Source organism: Triturus cristatus, chromosome 4_2 (genome assembly GCF_964204655.1).
Source record: "Triturus cristatus chromosome 4_2, aTriCri1.1, whole genome shotgun sequence".
Taxonomy (NCBI): Eukaryota; Metazoa; Chordata; class Amphibia; order Caudata; family Salamandridae; genus Triturus; species Triturus cristatus.
This window is the reverse complement of record NC_140586.1, coordinates 265,420,243-265,443,919: the sequence shown is the minus strand read 5'-3', so window position 1 is coordinate 265,443,919 and position 23,677 is coordinate 265,420,243. Positions and strand designations below refer to the sequence as shown.

The window sequence follows — 23,677 nt, the reverse complement described above, 5'->3', positions numbered from 1 at the left end:
TTTGCCGTAGGGTAGCACAGCAGGAAGGCCTCCAGCACTGCCGTACTGCAAAACCTCATAAATGAGGTCCATACTTTCCAGCGCTAAACTTGTTTAGTGCTGGAAATAACAGAAAAGTAATGCGAAGTAGCGCATAGCGCTGCTTTGCATTATTTTACGGCATGGGGGTATACCAAGGGTGGTGCCTGGGCATTCCCATTCAACCATCAAAGGTTTCGCACGCTAAATCCAATTTACTAAATAAAGTAGATTGGGTTTAGTGTGAGAAAACTGCGCCCTTTTCAAGTAGGCGCAAGGAAGGAGAATAGCTTTCATTTCTCCTTCCTTTTCCGACTTTGCATGTGTGCTGCACGTTACAGCACACATTCAAAGTTGGAAAATGGTTAAAGTGAGTCTGTACATAGTATTTTGTACAAAAACTATGCTAGACTAAAAGAGACAACCTTGCACCATGGCGCATGGCAGCTGATTTCAGCGCCGTCGCTAGTGAGAGGGGAGGAGAGTACCTTATTTTAGTAAATAGGGCGCTCTCCTCCGCTCTCCTTTTCACGTAGTGCAACGCCACATTTGCAGCTGCTGCAGTGCGCTACGTGAAAAAATAGGAAATATGACCCTCCGTATATTTATTTTCAGCAATGTCAAGAGTATCATGGCAAAACTTAGCCAAAGCACGGTTTCTGTAGCTCCAATAAGGAGATATAAGAAGGTCATGGAATTCTCTGATGAGAGGGAGTAAAACCTACAGATTATGTAGTAAAAAGAATGACTTGCTCATGCACGTCAAGTGTGTCAGTAAAAAGGCTGGAGGTTAAAAGTAAGTAACTTTATCTGCATTGGTTGCTGTAATAAAATGCCTTGCATGCTTACGTAAGAAAGAAGTTTACACTATGTGCACATATGATGGACTATAGGGCTTACAAATAATATTTCAAATTTAATTTTGCTGTGACTCGTCATTGTGACTAGATTACAGCATCGTTTTAACACCCCTCTCATGTGCTTCTATATTTTAATGTTTATCAACTACAAGATATTTTATACACTAAGATGTTTCATGAATTGAGAAGAGTGAGTTTGAACGTTGAAACACAATGTGATGAACTTTGATATTCATATTTGTATTTTAGAACCAAAGGGTTTTGATTATATTTTTTGTGTTTTATTTAATCTAGGGATAACATTTTGTGAAACTTTATTTTATTCACATATTCATAATTACAGTATATCAAATAAGCAGATAATATTATAGGTAACTAGATTCTTTGGACTTATAGACACTGACCCAAATCGATTCACATTATCTTTCATTTTGACAGAAAACCACTTTGTTTGGGTGATTTGAGGAGCACCTACCTGTCGCCTTAGGGCCATATCACCACACTTTCACCTTTAATACAGCTCTCGCACACCTCTCAGATTTGTATAGCAGTTTTGAGTCTCTTAATATTATGCTAAAGAAACAAGCACTTAACAGTTTGACTTCGCACTTTGAGAAACTGTGCCAAAATGACAAACCTTGTTTGCCATGAAACCTACTTCAGCAAATTCAGGAGTAAGTCACATCTACATAAAAAGTAAGACAAAACTACTTACAGAAAAATCTTTGCGAAAGTGACTCATTATGATCACTGCATCTCATCAACTGCATTCAAAGACTTGGAAAGAAGCTCTTGGTGTGCAGAAAAGAAACAGGCGGGAGAAAGGGGGGGCAAAGATGGCTTCGAGACTGTGTAGTCTACATTTTCACAAAATGCAAGATGACCCTGCTTTCCAGTACTTAACATGATTGTCAGTCATCTGTCCACTTGAGCCTTTCAGGTGGAGTCACAAGTCATTCTTACTGGGTGCGGGTGAGTGTATGTGGGTGACTGGACAGTTATGGAAATGCTCAGGTGGTCATTCTAGTGGAGTGCACTTACATCCCGAAACTGTTAATGATTCCAATTGGTATTTTTAACTAGTATTACAGCATTGGGTCTTGGGAGCTTTATTGAAAGACAACAGTGATCCGACAGCTGAATGGCTGACACTGGCCTTCTGCTGAACAATTCCAATATTTCGCTCCCCGTTTTTCCCTGTTCAGGTTAAACTGCTCCATCCTCAACGGAAAAGGAGAAGGTTAATGACTTCTGCAATGAGCCATACCGTGTCATCGAATTCCTCTAATGATTCCACTTAATGGATGTAGTCCAATGCCTAAAACCCATATTCACTAAAGAAACGGAGGGCCTCATTTTTAGCATTTTAGCTTTGGGAAGCACAGCAAAGCGCCTCATTGCGCTGCCCTACGCCAAAGTGACAGGGCAGGAATGCACCGTAATTAAGCAATACAGTAAATTCCTGTCCTTTCTGCCTATGTTGGTGTCATTTTGCAGGTCTAGCTCAAAAAGGAGGCAACCCTTGGACCATGGTGCTCAGTTGCAGGCAGGATTGTTTTTGTGCAGGAAGGGGTACCTTCCTGCACAAAAACTATCCTAAGAGGCTTTTCATCTATGTGTGCTGCAGAATTCTTGAAAAGAGATTAAAAACAAGGAGAAATGAAGCTATTTCTCCGCATTATGCCTCATCTCTGGAGGCGTACGGATTTGGCGCTGCTCCAGGTTTTGTAAATCTGTGGCAGCGTCAAATTCCATGGGTGATAAGTGGGAAAATCCACCGCAACACACATGGAACCATTTGCGCTGAGTCACCTTAGTAATGATTTTTGACGCTACTCAAAGCCTTGCATCACGCATGTACCACTTTACATGGTGCAAATGTGATGCAGGGCTCTCATAAATAAGCCCCTTAGGGAATACCTATAATATTAGTAACATTGATGCCTTGATGTCGTACATTCTAAACATATACTCCAGTTGCTTCCATAAACCTCTCAGAACATTGGTGGCCCTTGGACAGAACTGCATCATTTTCAAACCTTACAGTTTTTCACAAGCCTCACCTTGAGCAATCCTACACATGTACATTGCCACTCGGGGAGACTCGTAAACTGAACACAAGTTAGGTTTATTTGGTGGTGTCCTGATCTATTTCATAACTGTTCAATTAAAAATCAAGCTACAATTCCATCTTTTTTTTTCCTGGTTAACTTGTTATTTGTGTGTGTGTAATAAGTTTGTGCATTTTCTACACACCCCATGGAATACGATTGCTTCGATGAATGTAATTTTTGTCCAAATATAGGGGCATATTTACATAGAAGTGGCGGAGCATGTCGTTAGCCTCCTTGGCTTAACAACATGCTCCGCCACTTCTGAAACGCAGGGCTGCACCATATTTACAAGAATATGATGCAGCCCTGCTTTCCCCCTGCGCTAAGTTTAGCGGCCTAGCACCAATGCAGGCACCCTTGCACCACAGTGAAAGGGTGACTGGGTTCAGGGGAATATTGTTTATGTACAGGAAGGTCCCCCTTTCTGCACATAAACAATCTTTAAATGCCGCTTTGTAACTTCTATGTGTGCTGGTTAATGCAGCAAACACAGAAGTTGCAAAACAGCATTTTAAAAAATGACTGTTTATGTGCAGGAAGGGATACCTGGCCTTTTGCTGTTTTCATGTGTGTTGCACAACGCAGCACACATTACAACAGTAAAAACTAAGAGAAATAAAACATTTCTCCTCGTTGCTCCAGGGTAAGACCAGGTTTTCCCTTGTCTTAATTCTGGCGCTGCCTCCCATTTACACCTCCCTTGTAAATAGGATGCAGCATCGGAAGCAATGGGTGTTACGGTGGAACGGCCGCAGCAACACCGAGTTCATTCCAGAAAGTCCAGTCCATTTTTTCGTTGTGCTGGAGTTGGAGCCTGAGCGCTGAGTCTGAGAGCAGCTGTAAACGGAGCGGCTGGGAACACTGCTTGCTGTGAGGCGGGACAAGTGGAGGAAGAACTGCGAGTGGAGTGTGGTGAGCCCGGTGGGGAGCCCAGGTGTGTGGTGTGCACCGCCAGTACAGCACTAACGCCGCCGCACTACCACCGCCAAACCACCACTGCCGCCGCTGGGCTGTACTGTGTTGCTATTGTGGTGCTGTGGGCGGCGGAAGGCAGAAGGAGGAGACCACTCAGGTTTAGGTTGAGCTGGGTTGAGCAAGGTTGAGCGGAGTGGAGGCTATTTCTCTATACTCCCGCTCCAGCTCCCCCGCTCTTCTTTGCCCCCTTCTCCCCACTAGTTCAACAACATCAACAGCATCCCCAGCAGCATACGCAGACGAGCAAACAGGACGAGTGGTGCATCTCTCAGTGCCTTCCATCAAACTGCACACTGTGTTCTGAGTAGCACCTGCCTAGTGTGACTTGGCACAGATGGCCAGTCGGCCCCGCTGGTACTGAGCCAGGGCTGGTGCTGAATCAGGGCAGGAGTAGCGTGGTATCGGGACAGTGAGCCGGGTCTGGTTGCGCCTGGACTTTGGGGGAATTGGAGGAAATTTGAGGGAACCAAAGGAAAACTTGAAAAGCAGCCTGAAAGTCATACTAGGGCTGCCTTGGAAACATCAGCGGGTGCTGCGCTAGGAGAACCATAAACTCGTCATAAATACAGATATTTATGACCGAGAACAAAACTTTTTCAAAAAAACCCTCAAAACTTGTAATTCTTCAAAGGCCCCTTGTAAAGACTTCTAAAGGTTCTACTAACAAAAGAAAAAACATAAATATAAATAGGCTCAGCAAAGGGCAGCATGAGATCAGGTCATGTACGAGGAGGCCCGACGCTCAAAGGAAATACAAATAAGCGTAAGCGGATCGCTAAGACGCTAGAAGGCTCCAGGGAAGAACCACCAACTAAAACCAGGTCAGCTGTACAGAGTGACGGCTCCTTAATTGAAATAATTTCTGATATAAACATCTCAAGTGAGCAAGCGAGCGAGCATCTATCAAAACCGGATAAAGTAAAATCTAAAAAATTTGGCCAAACACTTTTCCAACCAAAGTTTTATACATAATGTTGCTTTTTAAAAAACGCGGGGGACACTCTCCTTTTAACCGCTAGAGAATTGCCGAGCCTTAAGACACCTCTTCAGCCGTTACAATTCACTGACTTGCTGAGAAGCGCTAACAAAAAGGAAAGTCCAAGCACGCTAGTCGGCAACCCCAGGCCTTCGTATGTAACATCAACCCCATAATGCCAAAAGACACTGGAGGCTCGGGACACTAAATCCCCAGTCAAGAAAGCTGTGGTCGATACAGAGCTAATCCAAGTACATGGGACCAATGAAGCGTATAAAATCTCCGTAGAAGGACCAGGAGAAGGACAAACAGATACACATGAAATGCCAACTGCCAGACAGTCACTCTACAGCAAAAATGTAATAGGCAACTGCGCTACGACCAATGTACTAACGATCTGTGAACAGAGAAGCCCGGAGGAAATTAAACAGCCAAGGAACACAAAGTACAAATACATGAAGGAAGGGAAGATGTGGAGCGAAAAAGAACTTTCTTTGGCACTTCCGGTATCAACAACGAATGACCAAGCAATAAACAATAAAATGTTATTAGAACTGACATCAAAACAAGCAAAACAGGATATGCCAGCAAATCACTCCTTGGAAGACCCAGAGGCCTCTTCATACCTGGGGAAGGAAGAGTGGGAGGACCTTCTGGGCGCCTTTTCTCAAGACAAGTGTAGGAGTGGGCTCCCCGTAATCTCTTCCAACACAACAATCGAAGAGAATCAACAACACCAGGCTGCCGGTGAGACTAATGGGAAGCAAAATGTTACAGCAAGTTTAGGAAGCCAACAAGGGTCTCCAAAAAATACAAATTACGGAAGTGCCTGGTCAAGTCTGTTAAAAACAGTGCAGCTGGTGGTAGAGGCACTCCAATATCAATCTGATAAAATGGACAACTTACCCCTATTAAATACTCTGGCTGTCTTTGTGGTTGCTATCGATGGAAAGTTGGGCACATTCAACCCGTTTTTACAAAACACGCACGATCAATCACAAGGTATCAATTTAAATTGTGGATGTTGCCTGATCATTGACAAATTAGCCTCACTCCCAGTAATGACGAGTGACTTATGTACACAAATCAAAAGGGTTCCGCAGTGTTGTAAAAACCAGCCTTCAGAGGGACAGCAAGAAAAAGAAATTCATGAACCGACAGAAACACACTCAGCCAAATCCTCCAACGAAGGGAATCCTACGACAAAGATAAACCCAATACAAAGAGTTATAAGAACAGAGGGTAGCAAAACTAAAACAATAGTAAGTCAAATGTTCCAATGTTCTATCGGGAGATACTTTAAAAAACAAAATGAATGCTATGAAAAGGCGAGCAAACAGACGGAAAGGCCGAAATCAAAAAACAAATTTGAATCAAAACGGATTCATGTACCTTTTTGGGTCATCATTACCACAAATTGAACATACGCCTGAAAATGACATAAATTCAGTAAGGGTTCTTAAACAGAACACAGAAGCTGCAAAATGAAAAAATCAAATCTCCATCAGTGGGAAGCAAGAAATAGACAAGATGCAAGCATTTGGGAATGCTAAGAATGAGGAACTAGAAGTCCTGCACCAAAAAGGATTTAGTATAAACCCTCTAATGAATAAAGAGAAAAATGGCTCTCTTGAACCTAACCAGACGTCACCTCAAAATAGCAATACCTCAACATATCTCATCACTAATCAAGCAACAAATAGTGAAAACACTTCTGTAAACCTAAAGAAATACAATGATCAATGCTCACAGGATAAGAAGTCAGGTGCAACAAAGAGTGGTGTTTACAAAGACAGAAATGACAGCCAAGCAGCCTCCAATATTCAAGTAACCCCCATTATACATACAGGGGCCCAATGGAGACAAGGAATCCAGGCACCTTCAGAACAACCGGGAATCATTTTAGATCCCTCTTGGCAGGGAACTGAATGCCAACCGTCTGAACTAAGACAACAAAAAGTACCTCACAGTGAGGAAGAGAAAATGGAATCCTCCAAACATCAGGCATTATCAGAAGCTTGAAGATACGAGCCCACTCCACAATGCTCAGACAACAAAGAGACCATTAGCTCAGAGAAATCAAGGGAGGAAACAAGTGCTATATGGTTTAGACCTGACTATATCTCTAAAGGCAGGCACGACATTCTGAACAGAGGTAAAATTATATGGCTGCTATCTCATATTCCCTCTTTGAAAGAAGTGATAACTTTGGATTTGGTATCAATTGAATTCACCAAAGATAAGGAAGTTATGGATGGTGAAAAAACGAAAACAACATGGACAACGTCATCAATTATACAAAAAATACTACTAGAGGTCCACACATTTAAAAACTGTGGGATAACAATCACTCCTTATATAAAGCCAGGATACCCTGATCTGCTAAATCCGGGGACAATGGTGAGGGCTCAGGCCGTGTTTAACAGACCTGGAATATCTGTGCTGAGAGGAGCGGTGGGGAACTGTAGATCAAGCACTGAGCGATCTCCTTGTAACATCAGAAGGGATCAGGACGCTACGATGTCACCAAGCTGGCAAACAGATCTAAGATGGATTGCTAGAACAATAAATAACCAAACAAAATGACAATACACCAGTTCACAACAATCATGAACATTTAGGAGTATGTTCATGGAACGTAAACGGCCGAGCAAACAAAATGACTGATCTAGATTTTGTTACCTACATAAGGTCATTTGACATTGTGGCATTACAGGAAACATGGCAAACAGACCCTCTGCACCTTCAGGGATTTTTGCGTTTCTTTACTAGTACTCTTAGTGGGGCAAAATATGGTCATCTCCAAGGTGGACTAGTATGTTTCAGTCACAAGTATACTTATAGCTAAGGAAGTTGGACCAACGTCTTCAGCAACAATGGCAGTAAACCTTCTCGCCTCGCCCTCAACACCAGGAAAAGGGGGCATTGATCTTACTCTGATCAATGCTTACGTCCACCCAAAACGAAAAACAAAGGCAGCAAAGGAACTATGCGATTTCCAGGAGGTGTGTATAGTGGAAAGATTACCAACAGATCTTATGCTTACCAGGGACTTTAACCTCAATCTAATGGGAACTTCATCAGATGAAGAGGTTCTATTGCAAAATTCAATTTGGAACATCCCATTACAAGGGAAACGGCGAACATTCATACAAACCAAAACTGGGAAGCAGATACTGGATGATTTCGAACATTTAAATCTCAGAGCAATAAATGGAAGATCTGCTGGAGATAACCTTCCAGCCACAACACATTATTCAACAAAAGTTAATACAATATTAGATTATACCTTCATCTCCCAATCTCTATTTCAACATATGATTTCATTTCAGATGGGTGATAAAGCTGACAGTGATTATCGTCCCCAAGAAATTGTGCTTAAAGTAAGCAAGCCCAAATTAGAGCGATCTTTGGCTCCTCAGGAATCACTTCTTACCATCAATTTTAAAAGGATTACGTTCGCAGCAGCAGCCGCCAACGTAATCATGCTGAAAAATGCAAAACAGCACTTTGGTGCAAGGATTGGATCAAGCGAAATCGAGAAATGGGAGCACTTTACAGCATCCATGGCAGCCTATGCTACCAGAACTAACCTTCGAGTTCAACCGGTTCACAGTAGCATGAAGCGATGTCTCACAAGATCATAAAAAGAAGATCAGGCTCACAAAAAAATGAATTTACCAAACGTCGAGACAACTTCGGCTTAATCCAGCAGATAAAGTGAAACTTGAATTATTATGGAAGCAAAAGGTATTTTTGAAAAAAACTAAAATGGGAAGCTAACAGATCTGTGGAGGACAATCTCTGGGCTAAACTACATGCTGACACTAAACAGAGTAATGATGGAGTTTCCCCTAACATTACAGAAGAAGTATGGGCAAGCTACCTTAAGAATCATTTTAACCAAGATATAGAACCTACTAGTCTGGAGCTAAGAACTGAAAATGTGGCAAAAAACATTATAACAAATAAAGCACAGACAGTTCACACAATCTCTGGCAAACCTGAGGGTCAATCATTGTCAATAGTTGATGGTCTGATGAGCTCAACCGACACCATTAAGCGCCAAATTAAAAAAGGAAGGAGATAGGGGGCGCCTGGCCCGAATGGAATTCCGCCCATCCTTTATAAACAAGATGCGAAAGAATGGGCAGCAGCACTGAAACCACTGTTTCTGGAAATAAGGGACTTTAACAGTCTGCCGAGCTCCTGGAAAGGATCAATTATTTCTCCAATTTTTAAGTCAGGGGAAAAAGTCACTCCCACAGAACTACTGGTTAGTGGCCCTTATGGACAATGAGGCCAAGTATTTTGCAGGAACACTCTTGGAGGAGCTGCAGGCCTGGGCCAAAGAGAATTCTTTAATTCCAGCTAATCAGACTGGCTTCGCTAAAACAGTTGGAACAGCCACAAAAATTCTAACCATGGGAATTTTAATAGACATGGCAGAATCAACGAAAATGCCCATTCACCTCTGCTTTATAGATTACAAGGCTGCCTTTGACCACATAAATCGAAACATCTTATGGCACAAATTGAGCAGCTGGGGGATTCCAAAGTCTCTGTTAGATTTGTTGAACAGCCTTCACACGGACACATGGGTCCAGATAAAGTTGGGTCATGGGTCACTTCTGTCAAGACGTCTATTAACCAATAAAGGGCTCAAACAGGGATGCGTCTTAGCCCCCACATTATTCAACTTGTTTATAGCAGACCTTGTCCCGTTATTAAATAGATGTAACTCTCACGTTCCCAGGTTAGGTGGGTTATCACTACTGTGTCTCCTCTATGCGGATGACATAGTCCTAATCAATCATACACAACTAGGGTTGCCACATCTTGTGAACGCTACGCAGGACTATTCTAAAGCAAATGGACTGACCATAAATCTTGAGAAAACGAGGACAATGACAGTTAGCAAAAATAGGAAAAAATCGGCTACCTGGTTTTGGGGCAGTAATCATATTGAGGACACGTCAGTATATAAATATCTAGGAGTAAAATTCGATAAAGGAGGCCACTTCACTGCACAGAAAACCAGCATTAGAGGCAAAGGCCTTGCTTTAGCAATCTCTTTAAAAACATGAAATCATAAACTAACTGGTCCATCGCTCCTGCCTTTGGCTCAAGTGATACGACCCAAACGTCTGCCAACAATTGCTTATGGAAGTGAAGTGCAGAGAGGAAGAGATGCAAAAACTCTTGATAATACAGTCATAGCTGCATACAGGATTATTTTTGGTCTGCCTAAACATACTTCACCAGCACAAATCTGGCTAGAGTTTGTTTTTCAGAAACAATCTTTAGCAAGACAGGGGGCGTACATAACTACCTGGGACAAATGCGGAAATCCAACCAAGGAACTCTTAACCAATATCTATGGAAAGAGTAAGAGCAACACTCAGCCTCACCAGCAGCCAAATACCTTAAAAGCAGTCTGGCGAATATCGGCCTAAGCCAACTCTGGGATACACCTACAATCCACTCAACACTTAAACGATTGACCAAGAAGACAGTTCGTGGGTCGAGGATAAGGCATCCCTCTTGAAAAGGTCACATGGCTGGATGACGCTGAAAACGTACTCCATACCAGCACCACAGAACTACCTCAACTTGGGCTATGCTAAATCTATTAAAATGAAGTTCCTGAAGTACAGACTGGGCCTGTTACCCTGTATTCAGTATTTTCCGCATTGGCTAAAGGAAGAGGCAGGCTCCTCCTGCCGTTTATGCGGCTCAGCGCCAAAAGATCTGCTGCATCTGTTATGTTCTTGTAATGAACTCTTGGAAGAACGAAAACGTTTGTTAAAATATAATTTTAATCAACGCAGGCTACGCTCAAGAAGACAAGCAGTCCTTGCGTGCTTTGATAGTATCCGAACACAACAGCATTTCTATTATTAATTTACAGAAATGATATTAAAAAGATAAAAGATTTATATTATGAAATAATTTTTTAAACATTGTATGCAGAATTGTTTTAATCTTGATGTTTTTGTATTGCAATGGTTTTTATTAACTATCCAAATAAAAATGTACTTACTTAGTTACCATTGCCCTCCCCTTTCATGCTAAGCATAGCGTGAAAGGGGGCCTTATTTACAAGGCAATGCTAAGCCACGTTAAGTGGCTTAACGCTGCCTTGTAAATAAGGCAAGACCCCTATCGCCATCACAATGTCACTGAAAGTGACGTTGTGATGGCGATAGGGGTTTGTAAATATACCCCATAGTGTTAACCCCCAAGTAGCCATGCTATCCCTTTCACAATAATCATATGTCCAATCCATTGAGGACCCTTCCTAAGCAGATGGAGTTGTCATCATTCCATTATGGATATAAATATGTTCCAAACTTACACTGTGACTTCTGAAAGCTGGTCCTTGGTGAGGTTCAGTGGATGGTTCATGGTTGTGATCCCAAATTCTTCTGTGGACTGCCCATCTTTGAGATTCACTCTCAGAATGGCATTGCTAGCAACATTAATAAAAATGGGCACTGCATGCCAGCCCTTGTTATTAAACCACACCTAGAACAAGAAAAACACAGGCTCTCATTAGACACAATGTGGTTTCCTCAGGGCTCTATGGTACGGATCCACAAATTCTACCAAAATCTCTGACTTGGCCAATCTCAGAAACAGTCGACCTTGCTGTCATGCCTTTGTCCCTCTTGTGTCTATAGTGATCTTTTTTCCACTCTCTGTCTTGCTCATCTCACTCTTTTTCCACTCTCTGTGTGTGCTCACTCCTTTCTTTCACCATTCTTTTGCTGCCCCCATTTTGCTCACTTTCTCCATGGTCTCTCTGCTTTTTTTGCTTTTTTTCTTTGCTCATTTTGCTCTTTTTTGCTCCATTTTTCTCTTGCTCATTATGCTCTTTGCACTCCTTTTTTCTTGCTCCTTAGCTTGTTTTCCCTCTTCCTTTTCCCAGCCATGCCTTCTCACTCTCCCCTCCCTGCTTCCTACACCCAGTTCTACCCACCATCCCCAGCTCTACTTTCTCCTCCCGGACCTACTCAATGGTGGTATCAGCACATACTCACAGCGAAAGTGCACAGCTGGCGGAGCTCTGGTGCACCAATGGTATGCCAAAAGTAAGCCTTTCTGCGTCCTTCAATGCCCTGGCTGCATCCCGGCCACACCCAGCCCACCACTGCAATGCCACTGCGCCTGCCATCAGCTCAATCCTGTTTGCTGTTCGCCGCACCGCTGCCATGCTGTACCTCACGACACTGAAGGTGCGTTTTCATGGGCCCCTTGCATCCTCCCACACCTATCTCTCATTACACCCGGACCCACTGCACTCAACTCTGGCCTTATACTCACCCAGACTCATCAGCCACACCTCACTCCACCCTATCCTGCATGCTCCTCAACTCCCACAATGGGAATCTGGGACCTGCATCATGACAACTCCGGACCTGCAGTTCCTGATAGAAACCTGGTTCACCCTTGCATTCACACCCTCCATCATTATTCCAACCGGCTACAAAAGTGGCAGACAAGACAGGTCATGCAATTCCAGAGGCAGAATTGCCATTATCTCCAAGGAATCCATCTGCAGCACTACCACCTTGGAGACGACCCCTAGCCCAGAACTGGAACAAGCTCTACGAAGCATCCAAACTCCTTGAACATCGTCATCCACACAATAGCCTCCCAGACACTTTTCCAACTTCAATGACCATCACACCTAGGTACCCCTCAAACCAACAATGCTGTAAAATCTACCACCTGGTGCATGGCAGAATTCAGGATAATCGAGCACAAATGCAACCAATTGCACTAAGATAACCAACATCAATGACAACTTTGAACCCAACCTGATCACTCTGCCTTCGCAGCCCTCCTACCCATCTGACCAACAACCAAAGAACCACACTGACCACCTAGCCAGCCATCATGGAAGAAGCCATGACCACCATGCAATACATTAATTCTGGAGCCCCCTCAAACCTATGCCCCTACCATGTCTTCATCAAAGGACTGGACCCCATCAGCACAGCACTCAACGCTCATCCTAATCCTGAATGCCTCCATCACCACTTACACCTACCAGAATGCTTGGAAGAATAGCACAGTACTCCCCCTCCTCAATGCCACTCCATGGATCTGATGATACTAGACAACTACCTTAACTACTAGCCTTCCTGGCTAAAGTCCTAGAGAAACTGATCAACAAACACCCAACCACCAACCTCATCGTAAACCAGCTCCTTGACACCCCTCAATCTGGATTCAGGACGAACCACAGCAAAGAAACAGCCCTCATCACAGCAACAGACAACATCTTTACAATTATGGACAGAGGAGACATGGCAGTCCTCGTTATCCTTGACCTCTGAACAGCTTTCGACACCATCTCCCACTCCATTCTCATTCAATGAATGCACAAAGCAGGCATCCAAGGACCAACACTCCACTGTATATGCTCCTTCCTGACAAGCTGAACCCAGTCAGTCAGCCCCATCTGTGGAGTACCTCAAGGTTCATCATTCCGCCCGAACCTCTCCAACACCTACATAACCCATTTACCAACATCACTGGCGCCCATTGATTCAACGTCTTATTCAATGCCTGTGATACACAGCTGATGCTCTCCATCTCCAACAAAACACCTAACCCTCAGACCAAGTTATTCTTCTGCATGACCAAAAACGGCTAGTGGATGAAAGCCAAGATCTTCTTTGAGGAAGATCTTGCTCATCTTTTAGCTGTACCATTTGAATCATCCTAAACATCTTTGGAGAAATCTTTCTGTCAATCTTCTAGAGTTCCTACCGAACCAGTCATATCTCCATACGTTTTTGAAGACTTTTCCCATACACACTAGCAATGCATTCTTAACTAAGGGACAGTTTTGTTGACCTCCTGCAATAAATATGTACATCATTTGAGATAGGTTGTAACTTTTCAAGACTACCTTTCCTTACTCTTTTTAGTATTTCTTTATTCTCTGTGCCTTGAAGAAGGTGGTTGACTGCATTTGGTTTAAGACCAAAAAGGGTGTTGGCGCTAATGGAGTGGGGATTGGAAGACTCCTGACATTGAAAGAAAACACAAGAGACAACAAGGAGATTCTTCTATCCAAGGAGTTTATTATTTTCATTTATATGCAAAGATTTCAACTCTGCAAATCATGAATCAGAATATTGTGACTGCATAGCAAAGGATAGTACATCATCTCTGGTACAATAATAGAAATAAGTACATTTTTGATTTGATTTAATTAATTATTAACCCCTTCCATGCTGCGCAAATTCCGCCGCTGTGCTGACGGAATCTTGCGCGGGCGTGGTCATGACGGAACGGTTCCGTCATGAGCACAGCTCAACCGTGGCTCATGACGGAACCGTTCCGTCATGAGCACCGAAGGGGTTAATAATCTGACTCTTATGATGTGTTTATCTTCCTCCTATGGTACCCTACCTGAAGTTTTTAACATGGTTTAATAGGTTGATTGGGATTGAGGTACATGTGAGGAATGATTGAGACATACATGAGTGAGCGTTCAAGTTTTATATTGTTTTGTGAAGAAAGGTTGCCTTTACCTTGTTGTACGTAATTAGATTATGTTTTGATTTCTGAGTATTTGTTTGGTTACTACATATGACTTTCCACAAATGAGCAGTTACTTTGTGGACAGCATGAGAAATATATATTTAAAAGTGAAAATCACTAATAAAAAGTACTGTGAAAATATATATAAATATTTGTTTTAATTATAATTCTTGGCTCAATGTTTATGCTGTGAATATGCAATATTATTGGATTTATACGAATACAAAAAATATATGGGACTGGCCGCTTTGTTCTTTACTTTGACCACCCTCCATTCTTTTTCCTCCAGGGGCACTCTTTTTCTCTTCAGACATGAATCTCTGGATAATCATCATCAAAATCAACTGTCCATGACCTCTCAAGTAGAATCAGTCTCCTCCTTCTGCTTAAATACAATGAGGATGCTGAGGAAGGTCTTTGATGGCTCCCCACCACACGCAGACCTGTCACCCAAGCCCTCATCACCTGCAAACTGGACTACAGAAACACCCTCTATGCTGGGATCAACATACAACTGACCAGATGACTCCATACCATACAAAATACAGCAGTAAGCCTCACTAACCAACCATGCCACGCACATCACTCTGCTTTGCAGGAAGTTCCACTGGCTTCCCATCCACAAACAAGCCTTGTTCAAACTCCTCAAGCACACCTTCATGACCCTACATAACACTGGCCCAGCATACCTCAACAACCAATTTAACTTCCACAAACCCTCCAGATGCCTCCACTGAGCTGGACTTCTACTCGCAAAGATCCCACACATATGCTGGACCAGATCCGGCGGTCGTGCCTTCTCCTACATCACCCCTGAAGCCTTAGTTAACCTACCCCTGCACATCAAAGCCACTTTATACATTTTTGAATTCCGCAAGAAGCTGAAGACGTGGCACTTATATTAGGGCAGCCTTAGAGCCAATATTGCTCCTGCATCAGCACTAGGATACCCTCTAGGCGATAGCGTGCTCTACAAAAATGCATAACATAACAAAACATAACCATGGCTGTGTCAGGAACAATAGGTCTTGCTCAGTGTGGAGCTGAGAACCTGGGGCCAGATTTATCAAAGTGCTGCTTTGCCTTTGCATCACGCAAAGTAACTAAAGGGCAACGCAACACTAAAGTCAGATTTACCCAGCCATGCAATCCATGCGATGGTTGATAAATCTGGAGTAAAGCAATGCAGCGCAAGTCGCTACCTTGCGTTACTCTACTCAAGGGAGGCGTTCATGGGTGGAGCATGAGTGTACCCACGCATCCACCCATGGATTTTGGCGCATTCACAAATTTACCACAATTGGTACCCCTGGGAATGTGTCAAAATGCTACGCCTTCCCAGGTGAGGCATAATGAGGAGAAATATCTTTATCTCTCCTATGAGGCTTTTTCCTCTTACTATTGTGCTGCATTCTACAGCACACTTAGAAAGAGGAAAAGTCTCAGAGGATTGTTTTTGTGCAGGAAGGTGCCCCCTCCTGCACAAAAACAATCCTGCCTTCAATGCAGGCACCCTTGCACCATGATGTAAGGGTGCTTGCATTGGTGCTAGTTGCCAAAAGTGAGCCGACACACAGAGATGACAGAAATACGCCATATAATGTTAAATATGTCGCATTCCTACCCTCTACATTTCACCAGTGCAATAAGGTGTATTGCTTCATTGTCTTGTGTGAAATATTGATAAATCTGCCCTCTGGTTTATAGACTTGCACTGTCTGAGATACCCATACATGTCACAATTCCTGACCAGACCCTCCATCCATAATTCTGTAATGTGTGAAAAATCACAAAATTGGAATTCCTATGATTTTTACATAGCCCCTCTAAAATGTAAAATAATCTTGGTTTTCCCATTCTTTTATTGACCCTGCAATGCCACTATGTTATTAGAGGTTTATTCATGTACAGTATTTACCTTTAGGATACTTTCAAGTCAGCTATTTAGATATTAATGTATCTGAAATCTCAGATATCCATTTTTAAACCAATTCAACAATAATTAAAACGCTCATTGTCCTCTCCCACCCACCCCAACAAGCTTGCAGTTATCAATGAAACCACAGTCCACATAGCGCTATTACATTACATAGTGGTATCAAGAAGATCAATATTTAAAACATCCCATTTAACTTTGGATCAGGGTACTGTTGGATTAAACTACGTCCTCTGGACCATCTCCGTTTCCTTGTCCCACCCGCCCTCCTGACTCCTGCTGCAAATTCAGCCATGGGCCTAACAAATCCTGCATCATCATTCCCCAAGCAACCAGAACATCATATAACTTCCTCGTTCTTCTCATATGTTCCTCCTCTGTGGTTGCCCACTTCCTCAAATCTCTCTCCCATTTCTCCCTGGTGGGAGCTTTGACACTCATCCAGTCAATCGATATGCGTCACTTTGCTATTGCTAGTCCCAAGATAGTAAATCATCTGCTGAGCTTGCATTTCGGGTCCCTGGCCAATAGTCCCAATAGACAAGTAGCAATCATAAGTGGGATATCCCAACCAGTAGCATGGTTAAGCTGCTCTACAACTCTTCTGCAATATGCGGCCAGCAGCAGGTAGTGCCACACCATATATAAAACGTCTACCTCAGGGGTCGCACACTAGGGACATCGAGAGTCATGTGTTGGATAAATTACTTGTAAACGTCTGGGGGCCAAACATGTCATGTGTATAATGTTATATTGATTCTGTTTGAATCTTGCACACCCTGACACTCTCTGGATTTCCATGTGAATATAAGCCCAATCTCTAGAAGACAAGGGCTCACAGCAAATGGAATGCCACCTCCCCCCAATTTCAATGGCATGACCTTTTCTGTCTGCACACAGTGGCATGTATAGATGAGTTACAAATTTACAGACACCCGCCATAGGGATAATACTGACTAGCGTGTGCGTGGCATCAGTGGTGCTATTTTGTTAATAAAAGAATGGTGGGCAGGAGCTAAAAATGTGCTTTCTTTCTCTCCCGCACTGCAGGCCCTGTGACACCACCTTGAGCACAGTCTGCCTCGACAAAGCTAAAAACATGTCCCCAGCACAGACAGGAGAAAAAGACTGCTGGAGAGCGGGACACATCAAATATTTGAATCCCGGCCTTTTTGACAGTCATTCTCTTCGGTCCCCACAATTGTCCTCCGGTTCCCTCATCTTGTGCCACTTGTCCTCCTGTGCCTCCCCATTGCAGTAATCCTCCTGCTCCTTTCCACGTCACTTGTTGAAACACCCTCCCACCAGGAGTTGTCCTCCTGCCACCCTCCGCAACATGGCACTACTTTCCTTGTCACCTTACCCGTCACTTCTTTTACCATTAATCTCTGTGGCAGTCGTCTTCCTTCCTGACCGCCCCAAAGCACCTTTTCCCTACCAAGTTCCCCATTACTCTTTTCCAGAACCCTCACAGACCACCCTCCATTATGGCATTCACCCCTCTGTAATCCCTCGGCCCATCCTCCCCCCTGCACCAGCTTCGCACACTATTAGTGGCGTGATATACATGCCGCTGGAGAAAGCAGTTTAGTTAGCCCCTCCACCCTTCTGGTACCTTACATTAAGGTGGGAAAAGGTGGAAGGGGTCACAGTAACAGCTCCCTCTAGGACTCCTACACACACAGAAACACAAACACACACACACATACAATACTACAAGTAATGCTTAAATCATGCACTGAACATATTTTGGCAGATGTGAAATACCTTAATATTGTCTTCTTTTTCTAGCTCGGTGAGAAAATTCTGAATTTCGTGGGACACCGCTTCTGTTCTAGAACCCTGTAATAAACGCGATATATCAATGAAAAACAGATGCCCCAGCTATAACATACATCACCAACATATAAATGTGATCTGTGTTTTGTAAGGTAAATGACTAAATATATAGATTGTTTTTTTGCATGGTATACAGATGTATTTTCACTCACCCCTGTCACATTCAGCATTTGTCCAATATGTCTGAAAACATTATTAAATTGCTCTCCGGTGAAAGGCACAGCTGGGAGCTTCCCGCCAATCGAAAAACCTCCATACCTACAACCAGTAAATAATACACATTCATTTGAAGCCTCTACAATAAAAAAACAGGAATACCATATTTGGACAATTAAAGTGAGTCAGAATGTTTATCGTGATTTCTTCCTTTTACACTTCACAGATTGTCGACATCATGGTTATGCTTGGTCTAGGAGCAGGAAATGGGCGATTCCCCTCAGATCAAGTTGCAAGACCTACTTTCACAGAAGGAACGTACAATGGCCACATCGATTATATCTTATTGGATATGAGAATATGGCAGGAGGTATCTGATCTCGCTGTATGTGCATGCCAGGATAGTGACCATTATCCAATTATATTTCTCTGGGATGGGATGGCTTGCAAGAAGAGAGGGGTCTCAAAAGGGCTGCCTGCCACAAATTCGATGGAGATTACTAGCAATAAACGAACAGTCAAATGGGAGTTCCTGATCAAGTCAAAGGATTTGCTAGCCAAGTTACATGAATTTATACTTAACTGAGTTTGGTCTTAGAGCTGTCAATGGCAGGGCTCCCTCGGACATCCAGGGGACCAATAACTTTAATAGAGTCAGCTGTCCCTCACGTATCGACTACATCCTAGTCGACGTGAAACTGTGGGACAACACTACTGATATGTTTGTGGACACCACAACTGACAGCGATCATAATCCCCTATGTATGACATTGAAGAAGCTGTGGGTTTCACCAGCCCATCTGCAGATTTGCCGGGCTTCCAACCTCACTTCTGACATCGCCCCCTCAAATTGCAAAAGGCACCTAAAGTGGCACAGGGTCTCCCTGCAAGATTCTAACTTATCGGGTATTCGCGAGGTCTTGTCCACGAATATAGCAGAGCTCCAGGCCACAGTCATGGACACAGGTGAGTGGGCAGCAGTTTCTACTATCTATTCTCGCAGAATAGAACAACTAAGCTCCTACTTTCAAGCACCTAGTAGGCATAGTAAACCACGGGGTCCCAATAAAAACCAGCACCCATGGTATACCAAGAACTGCAAGCTTAAAACACAGGCTCTATCCTTAGCAATCAAAAGTAAAAATTGTCCCCTGGTCAAAACGGCTAGGAAGGAATACAGGGCTGCATTGCATAAAGCAAAGATCGAGTGGGACGAACTGCACTGGCAGAAACTGAAGAATGCAAGCACTGGGAAAAACACGACCCATTTCTGGTCATTAGTGAGTCGGGGCAAAAGCAGGGAATTAGGCACTCTGCCCAACCACATAACAAGCCAGGAGTGGCATGACCACTTTGGGAAACTGTATTCCACTTCAGAGGACGGATGTCTGGAGGAGACATGCGGCCCCATAGACGTCTCTCCAGTAGGGAATGCTAGCGATCCTTTCTCGTTGGACGAAATCGAGGCAGCAATTAAGAAGCTAGTCCCTGCTAAAGCTCCTGGACCGGATGGACTTCCAGGAGACTTATTCCTGGCTGACCCCAGGGGTTGGTCGCGCTATTTCCAGCTACTGTTCAATGCTATAGCTGCAGGTTGCAGAGTCCCAAATTCCTGGAAAGGCGCTGAGGTGGTCCGGATTTACAAAAAAGGTGACAGGGTAGATCCCTCAAACTATAGGCCCATAAGCCTGATTGATGTAATGCAAAAGGTGTTAGGCAGGGTCCTCTTACAGAGAATCCAAACGTGGTCCGAAGAGGAGGATATCCTTTCCCAATACCAGGCTGGCTTCAGGGCAAGTACTGGGACGATCGACCAGGTATTCAGGCTAATGCTCATATTCTGGAAAGTTGTGCTGATTGGAAAAGGTAGCCTTTACCTTGCATTCATTTACTTAAAGACGGCCTTTGATCTGGTACCCAGGACTAGGCTGTGGCAGATCCTTAGAGACATGGGCATTCCACTTCCAACCCTTAATCTACTGATTCGCCTCCACGAGGGAAACTACACACAGGTGAGATGGGGGCCCCAAGGTCAGTTGACAGAGCAGATCCCCTTTGGCAAGGGAGTCCGCCAGGGTTGCATCATGGCCACCACCCTGTTCTCTTTATATGTGAATGGCGTGGTGAGGTTTCTTCAGGAAGAACCAGCCAACGCTCCAATCCTGGCGGGCAACAATGTGCCGACGCTTCTATTCGCGGACGACACCTTGCTGGTATAGAAGACCCCAGCGGGGCTACAAAAACTATTGAACAGGTATCAATCTTTCTGTGACTCTCGGGGCTTAGTCATTAACACCTCTAAGACGAAGCTCATGGATTTTAACCCCCTCAAATCCCTTAGGAACAACCTCACACTGAATAGCTCCCTCCTGGAGAGAGTAGCTACCTTTGAATACCTTGGCATACGACTCTCGGACAAAATGCTTTGGAGGCCCCATTTAGCCAAAATGCTTCTGAATTATAAACTAGTGGTCGGGCACTTGTCAAAGAACATTGCTCTTTGTATAGCAGGCCAGTTACCCCGGCTCTCGCAGGTTATGATGCAAAGGCAGTTAGCTCAGCTCTCTATGGAGATGAGCTATGGGGGTTTGAGAACGTAGACGAGATTAGCAGATCTGAGCATAAGTTTTTGAGGGACCTGGTGATGCTCCCCCGTAATACCCCACTAACACCCCTAATGCACGATATGGGCAGGCAGCAGTTTAGTGACATTGCCAAGCTCCGTCCACTGCTCTATTGGGCTCGCCTAAGGCGTACTGTAGAGCTCAACAAATACGCCACAGCTTTAACTGAAGTGATGAACCTAGATGCGGACCACAGGTTCTAATGGCTATCTAACATCATGAAAACATTGACACTACTTGGCCTTAAAGAATCATGGGACACCCAAACCCCCCAAGCAAGGTAGATCTTAAGCGTCTATACTGGGATTGGATTGATAGCCAGGAGCTCAGTAAGTCGAATATGGGGAGACTAACAGACCAATTCCTTACTTTTAAGCAGACTAGAAGTCTTGAGCCATACCTAGATGTTATTCAGGTCCCACGGGACAGGGCTCTGTATACCCAGTTTAGGGTTGGCTCGCTCCCTGTTAATGCTTTAACATCCAAGTGGCACTCAACTAAGATTACAACAGAAGGTTGCCCTTGCTGCGGACCTCCGCTGGAGTGTGTTGCCCATGTCATGTTTGCTTACCCAGCCAACAACAACACAAGCTCTAAATGGCTAAAATCAATCTGCAGAAACATGGACACTCGTGACCACAGGGTTGCCCTGCGCATGCTGAAATCTGACCCAAGCGTCCTCTTCTCTTGTGGGGTAGCTAAGTTCTTAGGCCACGCTTGGTCAGTCAGGCACAAAGCCTTGCGCCGGGCGACCAATCCATAGGCGTTGTGTGTCACTTGAGGCAGGCATAAAACCACACGATGCCACATTCACCCGGAACTTGGTTTTTACTGGGACATTGTCGTAACTCACGAAAGTCTTTCAGACTGATCAAGCATTTGCACTTTACATTACCTCTCTCTGCTGATCTCATATTTTTACCATTCTCTTTAAACTTCTATTAATCTATGCGTGAATTATATGGAATGAACTTGTGGAATTGGTATGCACAGTTTTTAGACAAATGCTTTTAACAATAACTGCTTTTAATGTTCTGTAGTATAATATAATGTCTAATATGATGTGTCATCACATTCTTATTGAAATTTTGTATCCAAAGATTCATTACCGTCCAATACATGTTGTTTTTATTTTTTTATCTTTTTGTACAACTGTCAAACAATGCTTTCATGATACATGTTATCTAAATTAAGCTATTGATTGATTGATTACTTAACTAATATATGGCATTATCACAAAAGGAGCTGACTCTGAGCCAGACAGTGGCAGCCCACCTAGCCTTCTTCAGTAGATTTGGCCTACCTTTAGTAAAACTACTCGTGGGGGGAGGGCCCAAATGTGGAAAGGTCCAATGAATGGTTTGACCACACGTGCAGACATGCCAGGGGCGCTCTCTCCAATGGCCTAAGAAGCAAAAATAGATCACACATTGTCATGGCTAGGAGGGAGTACGCTAGCACTAATAAACAAATGAAAGCGACTTGGGAAGAGGAAGCCTGGGAAAATCTATTGGCTGTGGCAAGGGCAATAGACAGTAAATGCTTTTGGCAGTTGGTATCTAAAATGGGGCGATCATATGCTACGAGGCCAGACTGCCACATTCCTCCTCAGGAATGGATCACCTACTTTGAGGATCTGTACCAGACAAGCACCCAGTAGCTGATAGTGCTGTGGGTGCATCACCAGCCCCAGCAATAAATAGGCGGGAATACTGTGAGGAATTCACACATGAAAAAATCACTCTGGCTATATTGGCGCAAAAACCCGGTAAGGCGCCAGGTCTTAACAAAATTCTGGTTGGTCTATATAGAAGCGAAACGCAGATCTGGGAATCATATCTAAATTCAGTGTCAAATGCCCTGATGGTGGGGGCCTTGGTCCCTGACACCTCGAAAGAGCCATCATAATTCACTAAAGAGGAGATAAGGCTTACCCGGCTAACTAGAGACCCATAGGCCAAATTGATAATATCCAGACATTTTTTAGTTCTCAGATACTCAACAGGCTATGGGATTGGATTGAGCAAGCTATGGCACTTTCCCATCTACAGGTAGGCTTTAGGTGTAAAGTTAGCATAATAGACCAAATCATAGGCTTTTTAGCTATAAAGTGGAGGAGTGTAGATTTGGAAAAGGGGAGATTATGTGTGGCCTTCATAGATCTCCGATCCACTTTTGATCTGGTTTCAAGGATGAAATTATGGGAAACCCTGAGTAGGCTAGGGGTACCAATGGGCCTATTGTTCCTAATCGAGGCATTATACACAGGCAGCTTTGCTAGGGTTAGGTCGGGACTCACGGGTGAAGTAACAGACGAGATACCAGTCTGAAGAGGAATGTGCCATGGGTGCGTATTGGCTCCTACACTCTTTCTCCTATATATTAATGAGTGCCTCCAATATCTTTTTAATTGTGAGAACAATTTGCCTAAGATTAAAGACAAAAAAAACATGCTTGCCATTTACCAATGACATTTTGCTATTGTAGAAAAATCCACAGGGCCTATCTATATTGCTCAAGAGATTCTCCTTATATTGTAGGGACTATGGACTAGAAATCAACAACAACAAAACCGAGTATATGGCATTTGGCGATCGCAAGGTCAAAATGAGAAGATC

The 23,677-nt window shown here is 43.7% G+C and overlaps 1 protein-coding gene across 2 annotated transcripts in view; it reads right to left on the bottom strand.

The window, feature by feature from the left end:
- The window catches only part of ABCA4 (ATP binding cassette subfamily A member 4), a 1,118,748-nt gene that overhangs the window by 215,296 nt on the left and 879,775 nt on the right, over positions 1-23,677 (bottom strand). For both annotated transcript variants that reach the window (XM_085601480.1, XM_085601481.1), the window contains 3 exons: positions 18,432-18,537; positions 18,208-18,282; positions 11,302-11,471 (listed from right to left, as the gene is read on the bottom strand). In XM_085601480.1, coding sequence (XP_085457606.1) covers positions 11,302-11,471; positions 18,208-18,282; positions 18,432-18,537 — 351 coding nt within the window. The remainder of the gene's footprint in view (positions 1-11,301; positions 11,472-18,207; positions 18,283-18,431; positions 18,538-23,677) is intronic.